The 23,810-nt window shown below is 33.1% G+C and overlaps 2 protein-coding genes across 2 annotated transcripts in view; both read left to right on the forward strand.

Moving 5' to 3' along the window:
• Nucleotides 1-8,591, forward strand: part of LOC136035877 (titin-like) — a 35,084-nt gene extending 26,493 nt beyond the window's left edge. Inside the window, exons 8-10 of the mRNA XM_065717842.1 lie at nucleotides 611-756; nucleotides 6,500-6,682; nucleotides 8,289-8,591. Of these exons, the coding sequence (XP_065573914.1) occupies nucleotides 611-756; nucleotides 6,500-6,682; nucleotides 8,289-8,591 (632 nt within the window). The remainder of the gene's footprint in view (nucleotides 1-610; nucleotides 757-6,499; nucleotides 6,683-8,288) is intronic.
• Nucleotides 8,592-8,630: 39 nt separating this feature from the next.
• Nucleotides 8,631-23,810, forward strand: part of LOC136035991 (male-specific lethal 1-like 1) — a 36,681-nt gene continuing 21,501 nt past the window's right edge. The window contains exon 1 of the mRNA XM_065717937.1: nucleotides 8,631-8,754. Within this exon, the coding sequence (XP_065574009.1) occupies nucleotides 8,631-8,754 (124 nt within the window). The remainder of the gene's footprint in view (nucleotides 8,755-23,810) is intronic.

Below are 23,810 nucleotides of genomic sequence, written 5' to 3' on the forward strand. Positions count from 1 at the left end.
GGTCGATACGATCACCCCTGGGAAAAAACAAAAAAAACAAAAAAAGAAATAAACACGCATCCGTGATCTGCCTTCTGGCAAAAAATGCAAAATTCCACATTTTTGTAGATAGGAGCTCGAAACTTCTACAATAGGGTTCTCTGATACGCTGAATCTGATGGTGTGATTTTCGTTAAGATTCTATGACTTTTAGGGGGTGTTTCCCCCTATTTTCTAAAATAACGCAAATTTTCTCAGGCTCGTAACTTTTGATGGGTAAAACTAAACTTGATGAAACTTATATATTTAAAACCAGCATTAAAACGCAATTCTTTTGATATAGCTATTGGTATCAAAATTCCATTTTTTAGAGTTTTGGTTACTATTGAGCCGGGTCGCTCCTTACTACAGTTCGTTACCACGAACTGTTTGACAATTGTATGGTAGTTGATTTGTGGGATATGAAATCTCAAGGTTTTTGAATTCGCATTGTAAATTCAAATGTTTGAATTTAAATTATTGATTATTCTATAAATATACTGAAACCGACGACTTAATATGAGTCCGACGACTTAATGGGGTATATGGAAAACGACACTTTTTTCCTGACAGAAAATTATTTAACTTCTAGCATCAATTCTTCCAGAAGAAGTGTGTTATATCGATTCAGAGATGATTCCAGAAGATTCTGATCTACTATTAGTTGAAGACTCCTACCATGTTGCCTGTGTCCCCAAACAAGCTACAATGGACTGCACGTTAGAATTCTCTGTCGAGGTAAGTCTTTTTGTGTTTATACATCTTTCAATATTTTCTCTTTTAATATCTTTTTGTTATTTCTTTAGAGCGGGGATGTGGATAATAGAAGAACAACATTCTAACTAAATTCACAAAAAAATAAAAAAGATGTATCTTCATGATTTCTTTTTTTTTAATCCCAAAACCAATTTTCAACTTTTTGGAGGATGTACGATGGTAAACGGTCGTTTTGGAGTATTTGCATTATTTTATCCTTCTTTTTGGTGTCTTGTCTCTTTCTGGTTATCATAATTTTTTTGATGATCTTTTACTGTAATTTTTTTTTTACATAATTTGGAACTGATATCTAGGATGGTCACTGCTGGTCTAAGAAGAAAAACACTAAATTCACAAGTGTACCAAAGCATTTCTTTTCGTTTTAATGGCACTTGGTATTAACAAAGTGAAATATAGCGATCGCAAATTCTGTCGCTCTGTCCGTCGGTCTGTCTGTCCCGGTTTTGCTACTTTAGGCACTTCCAGGTAAGCTAGGACGATGAAATTTGGCTGGCTTATCAGGGACCGGACCAGATCGTTTTCCCGATTTGACCGTCTGGGTCAAATCGGTGTTGGGTCAGTTAATTCGGAAAAAATAGAAAAACTTAAATATTTTTAACTTACGAACGGGTGATGGGATCTTTATGAAAATTGATGTTTGGAAGGATATCGTATCTCAGAGCTCTTATTTTAAATTCCGACCATATCCGGTGACATTGGGGGGAGTTGGGGGGCCTAAAATCTTGGAAAACACTTAGAATGGAGGGATCGGGATGAAACTTGGTGGGAAGAATAAGTAGATGTCCTAGATATGTGATTGACATAACCAGAATGAATCTGTTCTGTTTGGGGGAGTTGGGGGGGGGGGGTCAATTCTGAAAATTAGAAAAAATGAGGTATTTATAACTTACGGAGGAGTGAACGGATCTTAATGAAATTTGAAATTTGGAAGAATATCGTGTCTTAGAGCTCTTATTTTAAATCCGGACTGGATCCGGTGACATTGGAGGGAATTGAGGGGAGGAACCTAAAAGCTCGGAAAACTCTTAGGGTTGAGGGATCGGGATGAAACTTGGTGGTAAAACAATGATAAGTCCTAGATACGTGATTGAAATAACCGGAACGGATTTGTCCTCTTTGGGGGAGTTGGGGCAGGAGGGTCAATTCTGAAAAAATTAATAAAATGAGGCATTTTTAACTTACGAAGGAGTGATCGGATCTTAATGAAATTTGATGTTTAGAAGGATATCTTGCCTCAGGGCTCTTATTTTAAATCCCGATTGGATCCGGTGAAGGGGAAGTTGGGGGGGGGGCGGAACTTAAAATCTCTGAAAACGCTTAGAGTGGAAAGATCGGGATGAAACTTGGTGGGAAAAATAAGCACATGTCCTAGATACTGGATTGACATAACCGGAATGGATCAGCTCTCTTTGGGGGAGTTGGAGGGGGGAGGGTTAATTCTAAAAAATAGAAAAAATGAGGTATTTTTGACTTACGAAAGAGTGATCGTATCTTAATGACATTTCATGTTTAGAAGGAACTCGAAGCTCAGGTCTCTTATATTAAATCCCGACCGGATCCAGTGTCATTAGGGGGGGGGAGTGGAAATCTTGGAAAATACTTAAAGCGGAGAGATCAGGATGAAACTTGGTGGAGAGAATAAGCATAATTCCAAGATAGGTGACTGACATAGCCGGACCGGATCCGCTCTCTTTGGTGGAGTTGGGGGGGGGAGTAATTCGGAAAAATTAGAAAAAATGAGGTGTTTGTAGCTTACGAACAGGTGATCAGATCTTAATGAAGTTTGATATTTAGAAGGATCTTGTGCTTTAGAACTCTCATTTCTAATCCCGACCAGATCCGGTGACATTGAAGCTAGTTGGAGGGGGAAACCGGAATTCTTCAAAAACGTGAAAATCGAGGTATCTTACGAATGGGTCATCGGATCTTAATGAAACTTGATATATAGAAGAATCTTATGTCTCAGATGCTCCATTTTCAATTCGAATCGGATCCGAGGACATAGAGGGTTGGAGGGGGGAAACAGCAATCTGGGAAACTGGAAATTTTGGAAAACCCTTAGAGTGGAGAGATCGGGATGAAACTTGATGGGAAGAATAAGCACAAGTTATAGATACGAGATTGACATAATTGGTACGGATCCGTTCTCTTTGAGGGAGCTGGGGGTTGTTAATTGGAAAAATAAAAAAATGAGGTATTTTTAGCTTAAGTACGGGTGACTGGATCTTAATGAAATCTGATATTTAGAAGGAACTCATGTCTGGAACTCTGGGGAAAGTTGGAGGGGGAAACCGGAAATCTTGGAAAACGCTTATAAATGTCGTAGATACATGATTGACGTAACCGGACTGGATCCGCTCTCTTTGGTGGAGTTTGGTGGTGGGGTTCAGTGCTTTGGCGAGTTTGGTGCTTCTGGACATGATAGGACGACGAAAATTGGTAGGCGTGTCAGGGAGCTGCACAAATTGACTTGATAAAGTCGTTTTCCCCGATTCGACCATCTGGGGGGCTGAAGGGAGAGGAAAAATAAGAAGAATTGAGGTATTTTTAACTTATGAGTGGGTGATCGGATCTTAATGAATTTTGATATTTAGAAGGATTTGTGACTCAGAGCTCTTATTTTAAATCCCTATCGGCATTAAGCCTCTGATTTTCCTTTTAAAGCAATCTATTGATTCTTAGAATTTTGCTAGAGCTCATACCATATGAGCTTTTGGCTCTTGGCTTTTGCGACCTTGTCACAAGTGCCATATGAGCTCTTAGATCCTGCTCAATTTAGTCTGTGATCCAGTGCCTGTATCTTTATAGAGGGGGACAAATTTGCTACAGTTGGTTTGGAAGCTATTCAATATTGCTGACTCCAAATATTGGGGCACAAAACAGCTCGGTATCCGCCCTTGAGTTCGAAATTGGCCTATAAGTGCATTGTTCTACAGCTTTTTTCTTTTCTTTTCTGAAGTTCAGAAATTGACACCGAAGTACAACAAACTTTACTTATTCTTAATTATATAAAAAAAAAGTACTTTTATGTTATAATTTGCTTTTTGCTACAACAAATGTAGTGCAAAGAGCATACATTTCAAAAATTTTGAATTATTTTTATTTTTTGCTCAAAATTCCTTCCTGAAAGCTCTTATGTTTTTCATTTCAGGTGTTTAATATTATTTTGAAAAATTTGGTATATTTATGATGGCAAAATTTAATTTTTTAGGGATTTAAATATTTATTAAATTTACTTTTAAATTGGATTTTAAATTGAATAAGTTTACTTGTATATATATATATATATATATATATATATATATATATATATATATATATATATATATATATATATATATATATATATATATATATATATATATATATATATATATATATATATATATATATATATTTATATATATTTATATATATATATATATATATATATATATAGATATATTAGATATATTGTTTATAGAGAATGGGATCTCAACCACCTGCGGGATAAAAAAAAGAAGTATTTAAGTTACGGTCAGTCCATAATATAGTAACAGCTCCTTGTAGGACTGGAAGTGATAAAAGGAGAAGAACGACCGTGATTCCCACTACCCAAACGAAGAGAGGTATACGATCAATAGACATTGACTGAGGTTGTATATTAATGATAGTAGTAATAAAATTTACAGCTTCTAAAATTGAAGAGACTCTGGCTAAATAAAGTGAAAAAATAACTAAAACTACAGAAGATCCGACATGAACAATGGCCGAGGAGAGAGCAGGGTAAACCGTTCATCCAGTTCCCGCACCTCTTTCAACTATAGATCTAGCCAAGAGAAGATTTAAGGACAGTTGGAGCACTCAAAATCTCAAGTTATTCAATCGAGGGGAGGCTTTATCAGGAGTCCATAATATAATGGGTACTAGTCAGTTACCAAATCCCCCAATCAAGATTGGTATACCCATGAAAAAGAATATGATAAATTCATGAGCTGTCACGATAATATTATGTACTTGTTCATCACCTATCGCGGAGCTGGGTTGACCCAATTTTGCCCGGATAAGTATTCCTAAAGATTTTCCGACTTTCCCTGCTCAAGCCCCCAAAATAAAGTACAAAGCTCCAATATCTTTGTGATTTGTAGAGTAAAATCAATTTTGTTTAAGTAAATTGGCCGACAGCAGATGTTAAATTGTAAATTTAGTTAAGCATTATTCCCTTTGCTAAGATTAATTTTGTGGCTCAGTAGTTTAAAAGTAAATATAAGATTGCAAATCTTGAGTTGTGTTTAACCCGGGCTTAACTGAATGTAAATCACTTTTATTATAGGTGATGATAATATTATATATAAGTGTTTTGTGCACGTAATATTTTGATTCTTAAAGAGAAATTTAAATTTCATAGATATATATATATATATATATATATATATATATATATATATATATATATATATATATATATATATATATATATATATATATATATATATTGTCAGCGTTAAAGTATGCCACCAGGCATGTGCACTGGTTCGTCATATTCATCTATGTAATTGTTGCAAATAAAACAGTACCTATTTATCTTTGTAGAGCTGACATCATTTGGTACATATATTGTAGACTAAAACTATAGAAAGCCAACATTGAGACAAACAAAGATTTTTTTATAATACACACTTTTTATTGTTTTGTTAACAATTTCTATCAATAGGGTTCAATATCTTTCTTCCTTTATTCTTTATATATATATATATATATATATATATATATATATATATATATATAAAGAATAAAGGAAGAAAGATATTGAACCCTATTGATAGAAATTGTTAACAAAACAATAAAAAGTGTGTATTATAAAAAAATCTTTGTTTGTCTCAATGTTGGCTTTCTATAGTTTTAGTCTACAATATATGTACCAAATGATGTCAGCTCTACAAAGATAAATAGGTACTGTTTTATTTGCAACAATTACATAGATGAATATGACGAACCAGTGCACATGCCTGGTGGCATACTTTAACGCTGACAATGTTACATATTTTAGCACTTACAATATTACCCTACGAAAATAAAAACCAAGAGGAGGTCATAAAAAAAAGGCTGGAGCACTGACAAAATAAAAACAAAAATAAACCAAGCCAAAGCAAATTCAACCTACATAATCAACATAAATATACAGAAAAAAAACTAATAATTCCCCGCAACACATTAAACATAAATCATCTAATTATTCGTTATTTATTTAAATATTTGAAAATCCGTCATAGCTTACATATAAACCCATCATAGCTTTATTACTCGCACCCAATAATTTTGACAAATTTCAACTTTGAGATTATGTTTTGCAATTATTTAATAAATATTAAATTCTTTATTTTTGAAAAAAATATTTTTATCACTGCGCCGTTAATTTTTTTTTTTAATAATTTTAAAAACTATCACTTATTGCTACATTCTCGCACTGATACTGGAATTGAGTTCCAAATTTCTGACGCAGTATGGCGGATGCTGAAACCTGCTCTTGACGTAGGACGAAATTCACACGAAAAATCTGAACGATGGGTGGTGGGATAATTATGAAATTGGGAATTAGTTGAAAAAATACCAGAGAAATTTGAATACCAAATACCAAATTTGAATACTAAAGATTTTGCACTTTACAGATTTTAAACAGTACCTCAATAGAAACGCTGATTGTAAAAGTGTCAATGTTTTTTAGGTTCCTACATCTAAAATTCGTGTTTTTTCGCCTGTTCATTCTATTGACGGAATTGAACCATTAAGTGAAGAAGTGTTCTTGAAAAGACACGCAAAATACGATACTGATGAGAAGAAACGAAAAAGGTTTGATTTTTTCTATGATCTCCAATTCCTTATCTTAGTTCTTCCAGGGCCAGCTATGGCACATAGGGACATAGGATTATTTTCAATAGGAAATATTAAAAATGGAATCTAATGTGACTTTATGTGTCCTGTTTTCTTACTTGCTTCTAAAGTAGCTTGTTGGAAAGGCATAGCGTTGCCTGGGTTGTTGTTCGAGTATTTATCATGTCAAATTAATATTTTTAGAGTTATATATTAAAAAAAAGATTCATTTGAGTTTATATTTTTCACAACTGTTAATTGAAAAAGTTTAGTTAACGACCAATAACTATTGACATAAGTAAATACATGTATGCCCAGCGTAGACTTTGAAAAACGGTTCTAGGTGTTTTAATTCCCCCCCCCCCCGAAAATACCCCCAGAATATACCCATGCACCCCCCCCCCCCCGCGGGGAAAATACCGGCGATGAAAAAATAGCCCCATGTGGAAAATAAGCAACTCCTCCCTCCCCCCGCCCGCAGAAAATAAGTTTTTCTAAATTTGAAAATTTTGTTTTAAGTTGTGCTTTGTACTATCGTCATGTGTGTTTTTTTTAAGTGCTAAGGAAAGTGAAAAAGAGACTTTTTTTGGGGGGGAGGGGTACAAAAGAAACTTAAAAAACGTATAAAAAATGTGAGATTTATATCTACTCCCTTATGTGTTCTGGAAATATTTCCAGTTTACGCTGTTATTTTGAAAGTTAAGAGCAACATTAAACCCCAAAATGAGCAGAATTTATTCCGTATAGGAGGCGGACTGCCTCTACTTCATCAATATCTCCACCTCATGGTCACAGAAACTTACGAAGTGTGCTCATTAGATAAGAAATTGAGAATTCTAGAACTTTTTTTAAGTCTAAAGTGATGGAGGACCAGCCACCCGCGCGGAGTTGATATTTTAAATCTCCTGTCTTGTAAATTTTTGACTAAAACCACATTTTTTCAACTGGCTTTTCAAACACGAGATAATCTAACACACGAATTACGGCATTTATGGTAGGTTACAACCCTAAATCAACCATAACATCATAATAAAACAGAAGATTAATATGTTAAATATTCCTTTTGGATGGCGTCATGTTTCTAATAAAAAAGGGATGCAAAAAGTCAAGAAATCTCAGTACAATATTAGCACAACCTAGGGACGACGTAGTTGAAGTGAATTTGAAATGAATCTAAAGGCGATAAGAAGAAATATTAAAAATAGAGTAGCAAGCTATAGCTCAGCGGAGATACTAGCAAGAGAAGCTACATTTAACGATGAAAACGACCCATCAACTGAATTGAAGGCTGAGCCGGCCCGACTTGCACATGATTCTATTAAAATGCTCGAAATAATGAAAGTAATCATAATGCGACTGGATGATTTCAATCATCCGCGACATGTACACAAGGCGATAAAATTACTCGATTACTTGTTTATTTATGGTGGCAAAGGTATTATTGAAATAACCAATGATAGGCAATGCAAAATAAATTGTCTGGTGGAGTACAAGTTTCAATGCGGAGTAGCGATTTCAAACAGGAAATTAGAACCAATGCTGCCATATTGTTTCAACACCTCCAAGCATGGAGAAATAGGAATAAACTGTTGCATTCGCAGTCGCTAATTGAATCTGAAGTGGATATTCAATAATCACGCAAGAGTCTTGAAGTGAAAGTCATCGAGCCTGAAACTTCAGGCAAGTGTGAATTTTCATCTGGACAAGAATTGTATCGATTACTCGATAAAGGCAAAGATAAAAACATTGGCAAAGCGCAAAGTGAAAATTTTGCAGATATGGTCAGTTTGGAGGGTAAAGTGAATAGTGTAACTGAGTTAAACTCTGCTCCAAAAACGCCAAGAAATGACATTGGTCACTTAGTGAAAAATATTGTTGAAGAATGGACGATGCATTGGACAAGACTGGACAAAGATGTACAGACCATGACTATGTTAATATATTGATTTGGACTTTATTAATGTATTATATGATAATTTGATTGAATGAATGAACAGGAGTCAACGGTAATAGATGAGGCTGGAGTATTTAGAGAAGTGAAGAGGAAGGACAAGAAAAGGAGAGGCAAAATAAAAGTTACACGGGATGACGATCGAAAAATAAGAAAGTGTCAGTTTACAAAAGAAGTAAAAGGAAGCTAAATAGCTTACATTGAAGATGAGTTTAAATTCGATAATGAAGAGAGAAGTGGAAAACGAGGTAAAGAATTTGTAGAATCTACAATGGATTTTTAAAAAAATTAAAAAGCAAAGCTGATATTAGCAATGGACTTCAAACCAAATTTCAAAATCAATTCAAAAATTCCAAATCAAGTTTCATTAACACCATCGTTAGAAAATTTACCTGTTAGAAAATTTTCTGTTAGTAGTATGTTGGGTGGCCGGCTTTTACCTCCCTCTGGAGAGTACCCCCCGTGGAAAATGCCCCCCCCCCGGAAAATACTTCCCAGTAAATACCCCCTCCCCCGTGGAAAATAAGGCTTTTCAAATTTGAGAATTTTAACTGAGTTTATTTTTTTTTTATTTCTGTTGGGAGAAGAAATTTTGGTACTTGTATATTATGCACCACTTACTCAAGTTTGCTCTGCGTGTAAAGCTCGGGAACAAACCGGTTTTTTCGTTAGTTTTTTGTTACTTTAGAAACAAATTTGGGTTTTAGATTTGCACATTAGGGGAGGGGGGCTAAAGTATAGCGAGTGTGCTTGCAAAATGTGCTTGGTACAATTATTATGCGTATTATGAAGTAAATTTTTTTTCTTACTTCCAATTTACGGGGAAGTTTTTTTTTTCCATGGAATGGGGTATATTCCGGGGGGGGGGGGGTACGCCTAGAAACAATATATTGATATAATAAAATTTCACGCATGTATCAAATAGTTCGTGGTAACGAAATGTAGTAGGGAGCAATCTGGCTCATTAGTAGCCGAAACTATAAAAAACGGAAATTTGATAGAAATAGATACATCAAATGAATCGCATTTTAATGCTGATTTTAAATATATAAGTTTCATTAAGGTTAGTTTTACCCATCAAAAGTTACGAGCCTGAGAAAATTTGCCGTGTTTTCGGAAAAATGTGGCAACACCCCCTAAAAGTTATAGAATCTTAATATAAATATCATCAGATTTTTTTTGTCAGAGAGATCACGGATGCGTGTTTATTTGTTTTTTTCCTAGGGGTGATCGCATAGACTCAGTGGCCCTAGAATGTTGCAAGAGGGCTCATTAACGGAAATTCTTGTGCATTTTTTAAGTGACCAAAAAAATTGGAAGGCAACTAGGCCCCCTCCCACGCTTGTTTTTTCTCAAATTCACAGAATCAAAATCTTTAGATAGCCATTTTGTTCGGCATAGTCAAAAAATCTAATAACTATGTCTTTGAGGACGACTTAATCCCCCACAGCCCCCGGGGGAAGGGATGTAAGTTATGAACATTGTCCATTGTTTACATATAGTATTGGTTATTGGGAAATATACAGACTTTTTCAGGGGTGATTTTTCTGGTGTGTGTGTGTGTGGGGGGGGGGTAGGCATTACGTGAGAGGATCTTTCCATGGAGGAATTTATCATGGGGGAAGAGAATTTTTATGAAGGAGGCGCTGGATTTTCCAGCACCATTTAAAAAAACAATGGGAAATTAAATAAAAAACAAGTTTTTTCAACTGAAAATAAGGAGCAACATTGTAACTTAAAACGAACAGAAATTATTACTTACATGAGTAGTTCTTCTCATCCTCAATACCTCGCTCTTTACGCTAAAGTATTTTTAGTAGTTTTAAAAGAGCTATTAAATGGCCTCTGTGATTCAGGGGTCATTCTTCAAGAATTGGAAGAAAATTCGAACTTTAGTTTAAAGAGCGAGGTATTGACGAGTTGGCGAACCCCCTCTTATACTTAATAAAAATATACGAATATAAAAGTTCGTTACGTAAGTTAATTCGTAAGTTACGTATATTTATTTACTAATAAAAACGTTCGTGAAACAAAAGTTTAAAGTTCTAGTGGCATTTTTAAGTAATAAAAAATCTGAGGGCAAATAGGCCCCTCCCCGCCCCTTTTTTCTAAAAATCGTCCGATCAAAACTTTGGGAAAGCCATTTGGAGAAAAAGCAAAAATTAATATACAAATTTTGTTTTAATTATTTATGTACGATGAGCCAAAATCAAAGCCCGCATTAATTAAAAAAAGTTCAGAAATAAAAGTTTAAAAAAATAAGTTTTTTTAACTCAAAGTAAGGAGCGACATTAAACTTAAAACGAACAGAAATTATTTCGTATATGAAAGGGGCTGTCCCCTCCTCAACGCCCCGCTCTTTACGCTGATGTTTGACTCTTTGTCACAGTTATACTTTTTAAAATAATAACAAAATTTAACAATAACAAACTTTTTTTTATTTAAAAACACTAGGAACCAGTCAGTTCTCACGTATCTTATTTAGAAAACTCCCCATTTGGTTTGGTAAAAGTGGAAGTCCAAGGATCGTCAGAATAACTTCAAATCTGATTTTGAAGTCATCATACAGGGCAATTAAATGCTGAATGCATGTCTAATATCCTCATTAAAGCTATTGTACCTGTGACAAGTTTCAAAACCGGGAAAATACGCTCCGACTAAATTTTTGCTCCAGTAATTTCAGTTTTCCATGAAAAGCTGAAATTACTTTTTTTTTCTTTTTTTTTATATATAGAGGTTGCCACCTCGTAATTATAGGTTAAAATCATTAAGTTTTTGAAAAAAATACCTGTCAATTATGTGATATCGGCTTTTAAATTGATCAGATTTCCTTTGAAACCTAGACCTTTACTTTCCAGATACTCTAAAACTGAATCAAAATTGAGTAAAATCTTTTTCAACACTCACCTTTCGACCATCAGTGCACTTAGGTATGAACGGGCAATCTTTGGAAGTTTTGATTTTCATCACACAATTGTACAATTCAACACATTCAATTTGTTGCCTCACATTTTGTGGACTACATTAATCACAAATACTATCTATCTGTCAAATTTTTCGCTACCCAAGTACTAAATATTGTCGAGGGATGATACAGTGAATTACGGTTAGCCTTTTTAGAAGTAACAGTTATTTTAATAAAATAATTTTATCGGAAAGAATTTTTCTAATAAAAGGACCAAAGGGTCCCAATAATACCCGCATAGTACTTTTTTCACTTAGGCTGTTTATATTATATAAGAATGCAAACGGAAAAACCGGTTTTAAACAGATCAAGCTTCTTAAGTGTGGTCAGGATAACACTTAAGTACCTAAAAGTTGTATAAAACACTATACAATGAATAAACGTATGATAGACATATCTATCAACAAGTCAAATGACATCATTCCTATACAATCCTTAAATTTGTGATGCCTGGCTCTTTGAACGCTGGATCATCACACAATCCGATATCACACAATTGACAGGTATTTTTTTCAAAAACTTAATGATTTTAACCTATAATTACGAGGTGGCAACCTCTATATATAAAAAAAAGAAAAAAAAAAGTAATTTCAGCTTTTCATTGAAAACTGAAATTATATAACTAATATAACTAATTCGTTCTTCTGCCATTTTAGGGTTTATACTGAATTTTCTCTTTGAATCGCCCAATTATAAGCTTATAATTACGTCATATACAGTCTTATATACTTATAATGACGTCATATGCGTACAAACAAACGAACATACAACTTATTTATATATATATATATATATATATATATAGATTGGCTCTTTGCTATAGGCAATTCTATAGTATGCTATAGGATTTAAGGAGGTGAGTAAAACTTTCAATGTCCATTCTAATGAACATTTTGCATTATCCAAGGAGGTGATGTGGGTAGGAATCATCCAAAAGGAATGTTCTGCAGGGAAGGGGGCGTTTTCCATGGAATATTTGGTACTTGCTAGTAAAATAGAAAACACCCAAGATGTGAAGTTAGGTTGATCCTAATGGTACAAATATTATGATAATCATAATACCCAATAAAGTGTGATAATATGGTACTTTAGAAAAAAATATTTGGAAACTACAACAAAGAAAAATGGAAAACTGGCCGCCCAGAACAAATTATTTTAAATGCCTAACCTTATTTAACATAACCCCTAACCAGCCTTAAATATCAAATATTTAATCAAAATATACTTACATCGTTGCTTTTCACTCTCAAAATAAGCAAATCACAACCAATTCCAGAGAGCCAAACTGTTTTTTTTTTTTTAATCTTAGTATAATTCTTGAATGTGTTCTGTTTAACAGACAAGAACCAAATATATTCCACAGGGGTAATTTCCAAACGCGAAGGGGAGGTAAACGTCGATTCTCAGAAACCTCCTTATTGAAAGACTTCAGTCAATGCAAGTTTATGATAATAACAACGGTTTATGGAAATTTCTCTAATTGGCTTACCTTTAATTAATTATTTGCTAAACCTTGTTTATTTTGGTAAAAGCTTGATGATAAACTTATTATCTTGATTGTAAAATACACTGCTGTAAATAAATTGTTATTCCAAATGACATCAGCTGTTATAATTGATTCAGCAAGTCAATATTTGAATAAATCATAGGTTTAAATACCTCGCGACAGCATAGTGGATACGTTTCAGCCGCTGTCCCAAAAGCGATCAGGATCGATCCCAGTTGTCGCGAGGAATGAATCCTTGAAACTATAATGATCTCTCTTAATATACAATTTTTTGTTTTATATTTGTTTTGTTATAAGATATTGTTCGGAACATACTCGTGCAAGAATTGAGCGATTTCGTCTTTGAAAATTTATAAAATTGAAGCCAAATATTTTATCCCCATAAGATAAGAAATAACCAAAAACGTCATAAGTGATAAGTGACGGAAACTAAAAGAAACAGAATCTTAATAACAATGAACATACCAAAGAATCAAATATTGAAGATTATTCAAAATACATGTATCACATCAGGTTTAATGTGACCCATCAAAACTACCCGCCTGAGAAAAATTTCCCTGATTTTCGAAAGGGGGGAGACAGCCCCTAAAAACCAATGGATCTTAATGGAAACCACATCATATGATTCAGCGTATAACTACCCTGCTGTAGAGCTATAGATAATAAGTTTATCATCAAGCTTTTACCAAAATAAACAAGGTTTAGCAAATAATGTGTAGAGCATGCTAGCCCCAAGTCTGAATTCAGATTTTCATTTTTGAATGTGTCAATTATTTTGACTGTCAATACCTGTCAATTGTGTGATATCGGCTTTTAAATTGATCAGATTTCCTTTGAAACCTAGACCTTTACTTTCCAGATACTCTAAAACTGAATCAAAATTGAGTAAAATCTTTTTCAACACTCACCTTTCGACCATCAGTGCACTTAGGTATGAACGGGCAATCTTTGGAAGTTTTGATTTTCATCACACAATTGTACAATTCAACACATTCAATTTGTTGCCTCACATTTTGTTGACTACATTAGTCACAAAGACTATCTATCTGTCAAATTTTTCGCTACCCAAGTACTAAATATTGTCGAGGGATGATACAGTGAATTACGGTTAGCCTTTTTAGAAGTAACAGTTATTTTGATAAAATAATTTTATCGGAAAGAATTTTTCTAATAAAAGGACCAAAGGGTCCCAATAATACCCGCATAGTACTTTTTTCACTTAGGCTATTTATATTATATAAGAATGCAAACGGAAAAACCGGTTTTAAACAGATCAAGCTTCTTAAGTGTGGTCAGGATAACACTTAAGTACCTAAAAGTTGTATAAAACACTAGACAATGAATAAACGTATGATAGACATATCTATCAACAAGTCAAATGACATCATTCCTATACAATCCTTAAATTTGTGATGTCTGGCTCTTTGAACGCTGGATCATCACACAATCCGATATCACACAATTGACAGGTATTTTTTTCAAAAACTTAATGATTTTAACCTATAATTACGAGGTGGCAACCTCTATATATAAAAAAAAGTAATTTCAGCTTTTCATGGAAAACTGAAATTATATAACTAATATAACTAATTCGTTCTTCTGCCATTTTAGGGTTTATACTGAATTTTCTCTTTGAATTGCCCAATTATAAGCATATAATTACGTCATATACAAAGTCTTATATACTTATAATGACGTCATATGCGTACAAACAAACGAACATACAACTTATTTATATATATACATATATATATATATATATATATATATATATATATATATATATATATATATATATATATATATATATATATATATATATATATATATAAAAATAAGTTGTCTGTGGATCTGTGGATCGTGGATCAGGTGACGTCATGTTTCGGCTGACGTCATGAAATTAGTTGCCATCATTTTTGCTTTGAAGGTGACGTCATTCAAGTTATATAAGACATATGTTTGCGTAGAATTCTATTAATGTTTAAGTTTACAATGACTGATGAAGATGCTCAAAGAGTCTATGCCAAAAAACTTGCTGCTGATAGAGAAAGTCAGAAAAGAAAGCGTACCGAGGAATCAAAAGAACAGCAAGGAAACAGGCTTGAGGCTAAAGAACGCAAAACCGCGCAGTTAGATGAAGATCCACCTGGACAGCGAGAGTCAAAACATATTAAAACTGAAAATGATAGCGATGATGATTGGGTTTGGGATTTTGACTTGGATAAGGTCATCAATGACTACCAGATTTTAGTTAAAAAAACAATGGTTCGGCGATATGTATTTCATAGTGAAGCTGAAAAATAAAGAAGAAAAAGAAAACTGAAAAAAGAAAAAAGAGAAATTACAGACTGGGATACCGGGACACAAATGACGACCGGGACACAGGGAATATAAATGACGACCAGGACACAGGTATTTAAGAATATCGTTCAAAGACAAATTTTTAATTGTAAGAAGACCGTTGAAAGGGAAATTTCTAAGCTGACGTCATGAAATTAGTTGCCATCATTTTTGCTTTGAAGGTGACGTCATTCAAGTTATATAAGACATATGTTCGCGTAGAATTCTATTAATGTTTAAGTTTACAATGACTGATGAAGATGCTCAAAGAGTCTATGCCAAAAAACTTGCTGCTGATAGAGAAAGTCAGAAAAGAAAGCGTGCCGAGGAATCAAAAGAACAGCAAGGAAACAGGCTTGAGGCTAAAGAACGCAAAACCGCGCAGTTAGATGAAGATCCACCTGGACAGCGAGAGTCAAAACATATTAAAACTGAAAATGATAGCGATGATGATTGGGTTTGGGATTTTGACTTGGATAAGGTCATCAATGACTACCAGATTTTAGTTAAAAAAACAAAGGTTCGGCGATATGTATTTCATAGTGAAGCTGAAAAATAAAGAAGAAAAAGAAAACTGAAAAAAGAAAAAAGAGAAATTACAGACTGGGATACCGGGACACAAATGACGACCGGGACACAGGGAATATAAATGACGACCAGGACACAGGTATTTAAGAATATCGTTCAAAGACAAATTTTTAATTGTAAGAAGACCGTTGAAAGAGAAATTTCTAATTGTAAAATGACTGAAAAACCTACAATGGCAACGGTACCACCATCGAAGTAGATAACCAGTGGGTTTACGGCCAACCTACCATCTTCAAAGATACCACGATAGGAAGACTCTACACCGTTCACCCCAATCAACATGAATGCTTCTTTCTACGCCTGCTTTTGGTGAATGTACCCGGTCCGACATACTTTGAGTATTTGAGAACTGTAAACGGTACTATACATGACACTTACCGTAGTGCATGCCAAGCTCTGAATTTATTGGAGAATGACCAACACTGGGATAACTGCATCAATGACGCGTGCGAAACGTCAACCCCAAGTCAAATTCGTACACTTGCTCTCCATCAGCTCCTACAGAGTTATGGGGAAAAAAAAGTCAAAAATGTCCGAAGATATACTCCATCGAAAACAGTTAGAGACGTCAGAAATGACTTTTGATTTTACATCAGAAATTTATAACGACACTTTAGTTATTATAGAAGATTTGTGCGTACGTATGGCAAACAAACCTCTTCAGGATTTGGGAATGCCTTCACCTAACCGTATCGCTGCTGTTTCGACATGTGTAGAATTGGATCGTGAACAAAGTTACAGTACGAGTGATCTATTGTCGTATGTACAAAATAACATTTACAAGTTAACGTCGGAACAAAAAGACATTTATGATACGATAGACTCAATTTCAGGACGTATACAACTACCTGCTGATTTCTGTAGTTTAGTGACGTCCAAAAATGAATTGATTGAAAAAGTATTTCCGAATATTCTAAAAAATTATAAAAATAATAAATGGCTTTTAGTTATTATAGAAGATTTGTGCGTACGTATGGCAAACAAACCTCTTTAGGATTTGGGAATGCCTTCACCTAACCGTATCGCTGCTGTTTCGACATGTGTAGAATTGGATCGTGAACAAAGTTACAGTACGAGTGATCTATTGTCGTATGTACAAAATAACATTTACAAGTTAACGTCGGAACAAAAAGACATTTATGATACGATAGACTCAATTTCAGGACGTATACAACTACCTGCTGATTTCTGTAGTTTAGTGACGTCCAAAAATGAATTGATTGAAAAAGTATTTCCGAATATTCTAAAAAATTATAAAAATAATAAATGGCTAAGTGAAAGAGCGATTCTCGCACCCAAAAATATAGACGTCCACGAAATCAACAATATTGTTTTGACCAAGATTCGAGACCAGGCAGTCCTTTGCAAGTCAGTCGACACAGTTTTGGAACCAAATGAAGCGGTTGATTATCCATCTGAATTTTTAAATTCCATATATCCTTCAGGGTTTCCACCACACGTGCTACAACTAAAAATAGGCGTACCAATAATACTTTTAAGAAATATCAACCCACCAAAGCTTTGCAATGGCACGCGACTTGCCGTAAAAAAAACAATGGAAAGCCTAATAGAGGCGACAATCTTGACAGGGCCTTTTGAGGGTAAGGCTGTTCTTATTCCTCGCATTCCCATGATTCCAACGGATCTGCCTTTTCAATTTAAAAGATTGCAATTCCCAATTCGATTAGCATTTGCAATCACCATTAACAAAGCTCAAGGTCAATCATTAGAAAAATGTGGTATAGATCTTAATACTGATTGTTTTTCCCATGGACAATTGTACGTTGCATGTTCGAGGGTCGGTAAACCTGACAATCTATTTATATGCAGCGACAATTGGACAGCGAAGAATGTTGTATATTCGCAAGTTTTACGCAGTTAATTTGTATTGTATCCATCTATCTATCTATCTATATAAAAACGAGTTGTGTGTATGCATGTTTGTTTGTTTGTAAAAAGAGCGTTTGCATATGACGTCATTATTAGTGCATACGGCTTTGTATATGCACAGACAATGGGAAAGCCAAGAATGTTGTATATTCGCAATTTTTACGTAGTTTAACTCCTGCAGACGAAATGAATGCTTGCCTGAAAAATTCTAATTTATGGGCACACGTAAAAATATTAAAATTAACTACAAATATGCGTGTCCGATTGCAAAACGATGATTCTGGTCAAACATTTTCAGATCAATTGCTGGCAATTGGAAACGGAAAGCTTCCAGTAGTGGGAAAGCCAAAAATGTTGTATATTCGCAATTTTTACGTAGTTTGAAACACATATATAAATCTATCTATATTCACAGGTGGGACACAGGGACACAACTACAATGGCGCGTAACTAATATGGCGCGTAACGACTTACGCGCGCGGGGGGGCTTGGGGGGGCGCGAAGCGCCCCACCAACTAGGTGTTGGGGTGGCGCGAAGCGCCACCCCAACAGCTAGTATATATATATATATCTATCTTCTATATATATAAAAATAAGTTGTCTGTCTATGGATCTGTGGATCAGGTGACGTCATGTTTCTGTGTCGGCTGACGTCATGAAATTAGTTGTCGTCATTTTTGTTATGACGATGCTTAGTATATTGTAAAACACATTAATTTGGTTAATAATATACCATTTAAAACACCAAAATGAACATGCTGGAGTAGTCACTCGGTGAGAGAGGGTGTCAGAACGGAGAATGAAGGTCCCAGGTTCAAATCTTGGTTAGGCTAAAAAAGGTAAAAAACTAAAAACTAAAAAAAAAAAACTGAAAAAACTAAAAAAGGCAAAAACTACAAAAAAAACTAAAAACTAATAAAAAAAATAAAAAAGCCGAAAAACTAAAAAAACTAAAGAAACTAAAAAAAGGAAAAAAACTTAAAAAACTAAAAACTAAAAAAAAACTAAAAAAAAGGAAAAAACTGAAAAATAGAAGAGAAAAAGAAAACTAATAAAATTAAGAATAAAAATAAAAAAAAATAAAAAAGATAAAAACTAAAAAAAAAGTAAAAAGAAAAAACGAAAAAAAAACTAAAAAAGTTAAAAAAAAAGGTAAAAACCAATAAAAAACTAAAAAGAAAAAAAAGGTAAAAACTAAAAAAAAATTTCATCTAAAAAACTAAAAAAAACTAAAAAAGGTAAAAACTAAAAGAACTAAAAAAGAAAAAAAACTAAAAAAAGGAAAAAAACAGGGAATATAAATGACGACCGGGACACAGGGACATAACTACAAAGGGGACGCCGGGGTGCACAGAGGGATATATAAATGACGATGGCGACTCAGGGAATGGTCGATTAGCAATCACCATCAACAAAGCTCAAGGGCAATCATTAGAATCATGAGGTATAGATCTGAATACGGATTGTTTTCCCATGGACCATTATATGTTGCATGTTCAAGAGTCGGTAAACCTGACAATCTATTTATATGCACAGACAATGGGACAGCAAAGAATGTTGTATATTCGCAAGTTTTACGTAGTTAAAAACATATATATATATATATACTAGCTGTTGGGGTGGCGCTTCGCGCCACCCCAACACCTAGTTGGTGGGGGCGCTTCGCGCCCCCCCAAGCCCCCCCGCGCGCGTAAGTCGTTACGCGCCATAATAGTTACTCGCCATTGTAGTTGTGTCCCTATGTCCCACCTGTGAATATAGATATATATATATATATATATATATATATATATATATATATATATATATATATATATATATATATATATATATATATATATATATATATATATATATATGGTTTTAACTACGTAAAACTTGCGAATATACAACATTCTTTGCTGTCCCATTGTCTTTGCATATAAATAGATTGTCAGGTTTACCGACTCTTGAACATGCAACATATAATGGTCCATGGGAAAACAATCTGTATTCAGATCTATACCTCATGATTCTAATGATTGCCCTTGAGCTTTGTTGATGGTGATTGCTAATCGACCATTCCCTGTCCCGGTGTCCCGGTCGTCATTTATATCCCCCTGTTTCCCCCGGTGTCCCCGTTGTAGTTGTGTCCCTGTGTCCCGGTCGTCATTTATATTCCCTGTGTCCCGGTCGTCATTTGTATCCCGGTGTCCCGGTCTGTATATACATTCGTTTTTAGTTTTGTTTTTCTCCTTTATTTTTTTCCTTTTTTTTTTCTTTTTAGTTTATTTAGATTTTTAGATTTTTTAGTTTTTTTATTAGTTTTTAGTTTTTTTTTTCTTTTTTTTTGTAGTTTTTACGTTCTTTTTAGTTTTGTTAGTTTTTTTTTTACTTATGTCCTGGTCGTCATTTATACTCCCTGTGTCCCGGTGCTTTGTTGATTGCTAATCGAACATTCCTTTTGTCCTGGTCGCTTTCTCTTTGAGTGTCGTCATTTATTTTTTTCTTTTTTAGTTCTTTTAGTTTTTACCTTTTTTAGTTTTTTTTAGTTTTTTAGATGAAAATTTTTTTTTAGTTTTTTCCTTTTTTCTTTTAGTTTTTTATTGGTTTTTACCTTTATTTTAGCTTATTTTTCAGTTTTTTCCTTTTTTTTATTTTTTTTTTATTTTTTATTTTTTTAGTTTTTTACCTTTTTTTAGTTTTTTTAGTTTTTTTAGTTTTTTAGCTTTTTTTACTTTTTTTATTAGTTTTTAGTTTTTTTTGTAGTTTTTTGCCTTTTTTTAGTTTTTTTCATTTTTACCTTCTTTTTAGTTTTGTTAGTTTTTTTTTACTTATGTCCTGGTCGTCATTTATACTCCCTGTGTCCCGGTGCTTTGTTGATTGCTAATCGAACATTCCTTTTGTCCTGGTCGCTTTCCTCTTTGAGTATCGTCATTTATTTTTTTCTTTTTTAGTTCTTTTAGTTTTTACCTTTTTTAGTTTTTTAGTTTTTTAGATGAAATTTTTTTTTAGTTTTTTCCTTTTTTTCTTTTTAGTTTTTATTGGTTTTTACCTTTATTTTAGCTTATTTTTCAGTTTTTTCCTTGTTTTTAGTTTTTTTTATTTTATTTTTTTTAGTTTTTTACCTTTTTTTAGTTTTTTTAGTTTTTTTAGCTTTTTTACTTTTTTATTAGTTTTTATTTTTTTTGTAGTTTTTGCCTTTTTTTAGTTTTTCAGTTTTTTTTTAGTTTTTTATTGGTTTTTACCTTTATTTTAGCTTATTTTTCAGTTTTTTTCCTTTTTTTTAGTTTTTTTTAGTTTTTAGTTTTTTTAGTTTTTTACCTTTTTTTAGTTTTTTTAGTTTTTTTAGTTTTTTAGCTTTTTTATTTTTTTTATTAGTTTTAGTTTTTTTGTAGTTTTTGCCTTTTTTAGTTTTTTTAGTTTTTTAGCTTTTTTTATTAGTTTTTAATTTTTTTTTGTAGTTTTTGCCTTTTTTAGTTTTTTTAGTTTTTTAGCTTTTTTATTTTTTTTATTAGTTTTTAGTTTTTTTTTGTAGTTTTTGCCTTTTTTTAGTTTTTTCAGTTTTCAGTTTTGTCACCTGATCCAGTTTTTTCAGGTGACGTCACCTGATCCATCCACAGATCCACACACAGACAACTTATTTTTATATATATAGATATATATATATATATATATTATATATATATATATATATATATATATATATATATATATATATATATATATATATTTTATATATATTTTTAACTACGTAAAACTTGCGAATATACAACATTCTTGGCTGTCCCATTGTCTGTGTATATAAATACATTGTCAGGTTTACCGACTCTTGAACATGAAAGATATAATTGTCTATGGGAAAAATAATCTGTATTCAGATCTATACCTCATTATTCTAGTGATTGCCCTTGAGCTTTGTTGATGGTGATTGCTAATAGAACATTCCCTGTGTCCCCGTCGTGATTTATATATCCCCCTGTGCCCCCCGGCGTCCCCGTTGTTGTTGTTTCCTTGTGTCCTGGTGTCCCAGTCTGTAATTTCTCTTTGAGTGTCCCGGTCGTCATTTATATTCCCTGTGTCCTGGTGTCCGGTCGTCATTTTGTGTTCCGGTGTCCCGGTCTGTAATTTTTCTTTGAGTGTCCTGGTCGTCATTTATATCCCTGTGTCCCGGTCGTCATTTGTGTCCCGGTGTGCTTTGTTGATGGTGATTGGTAATCGAACATTCCTTGTGTCCCGGTCGCTTTCTCTTGAGTGTCCCGGTCGTCATTTATATTCGCTATGTCCCGGTCGTCATTTTCGTCCCGATGTCCCGGTCTGTAATTTCGTCAGTCGAAAACATGACGTCAGTCAACACAGAAACATGACGTCACTCGACACACAGACACACAGACAACTTATTTTTATATATATAGATATATATATATATATATATATATATATATATATATATATATATATATATATATATATATATATATATATATATATATATATATATATATATATATTTAACTACGTAAAACTTGCGAATATACAACATTCTTTGCTGTCCTATTGTCTGTCCATATAAATAGATTGTCAGGTTTACCAACTCTTGAACATGCAACATAATAATTGTCCATGGGAAAACAATCCGTATTCATATCTATACCGCATTTTTTCTAACGATTGCCCTTGAGCTTTGTTGATGGTGATTGCTAATCGAACATTCCCTGTGTCCCCGTCGTCATTTGTATATCCCCCTGAGCCCCCGGCGTCCCCGTTGTAGTTGTGTCCCTGTGTCCCGATCGTCATTTGTGTCCCGGTATCCCAGTCTGTAATTTCTCTTTGAGTGTCCCGGTCGTCATTTATATAGATATATAGATACAGTTTCATTTCAGTTTTTTTTTCTTTTTTAGTTTTTTTCTTAGTTTTTTTCTTTTTTAATTTTTCTTTTTTAAGTTTCTTCTTTTTATTTTTTTTAGTTTTTTCTTTTTTTAGTTGGATAGCTTTTTTTAGTTTTTTTTTCTTTTTAGTTTTTACCTTTTTATTTTTTCGACGTAGTTAACTTCGAAGACCACACTGCCTTTCCATGACGAAAGTAAAACAGTTCAAAATAGGGATGATACCTTTTTATTGACAGTGAAATATAAAATTATTTAACTGGATATTTCGAACACATATACAGTGTTCATCATCAGCAGTAAAACAGAGTTTTACTGCTGATGATGAACACTGTAGGCTATATGTGTCGAAATATCCAGTTAAATAATTTTATATTTCACTGTCAATAAAAAGGTATCATCCCTATTTTGAACTGTTTTATTTTTTATTTTATTTTTTACATTTTTTTCTTTTTAAGTTTTTTTTTTAATTTTTTTTTTTTTAGTTTTTTCTTTTTAGTTTTTTAAGTTGTTTTCTTTTTATTTTTTTTTTAGTTTTTTACCATTTTTCTTTTTTCAGTTTTCTTTTTCTTCTTTATTTTTCAGACGTCATATGCAAACTCTCAATGCAAAAATACATACAACTTATTTTTGTATATAGATAAGATATAATCTGGCGTAACAGACATAGTGTAACAGACATAAAAGACAGACAACTTATTTATATATATATAGATTTTTACATATATAGATACAGTTTCTTCTTTAGTTTTTTTTCTTTTTTAATTTTTTCTTTTTTTTAGTTTCTTCTTTTTATTGATTTGTTTTCTTCAATTTGTCAATATTCATTCTAACATTGACACTTGGAAAATCTTTACGTGCCAAGCATGCTAAAGCTCCAACAATTTATATTAAACCTCAAAATTTGGGGTATCTGTTTTAAGGTTTTCGAATTACTTTAATCTATTGTCAAAATATATTGAAATATTTGTGCAATTCCCAGTTTTTTTTTAGTTTTTTCTTTTTTTTAGTTTTTTAGCTTTTTTTAGTTTTTTTTTAGTTTTTCATCTTTTTATTTTT

This window comes from Artemia franciscana, chromosome 1 (assembly GCF_032884065.1).
Source record: "Artemia franciscana chromosome 1, ASM3288406v1, whole genome shotgun sequence".
Lineage (NCBI taxonomy): Eukaryota > Metazoa > Arthropoda > Branchiopoda > Anostraca > Artemiidae > Artemia > Artemia franciscana.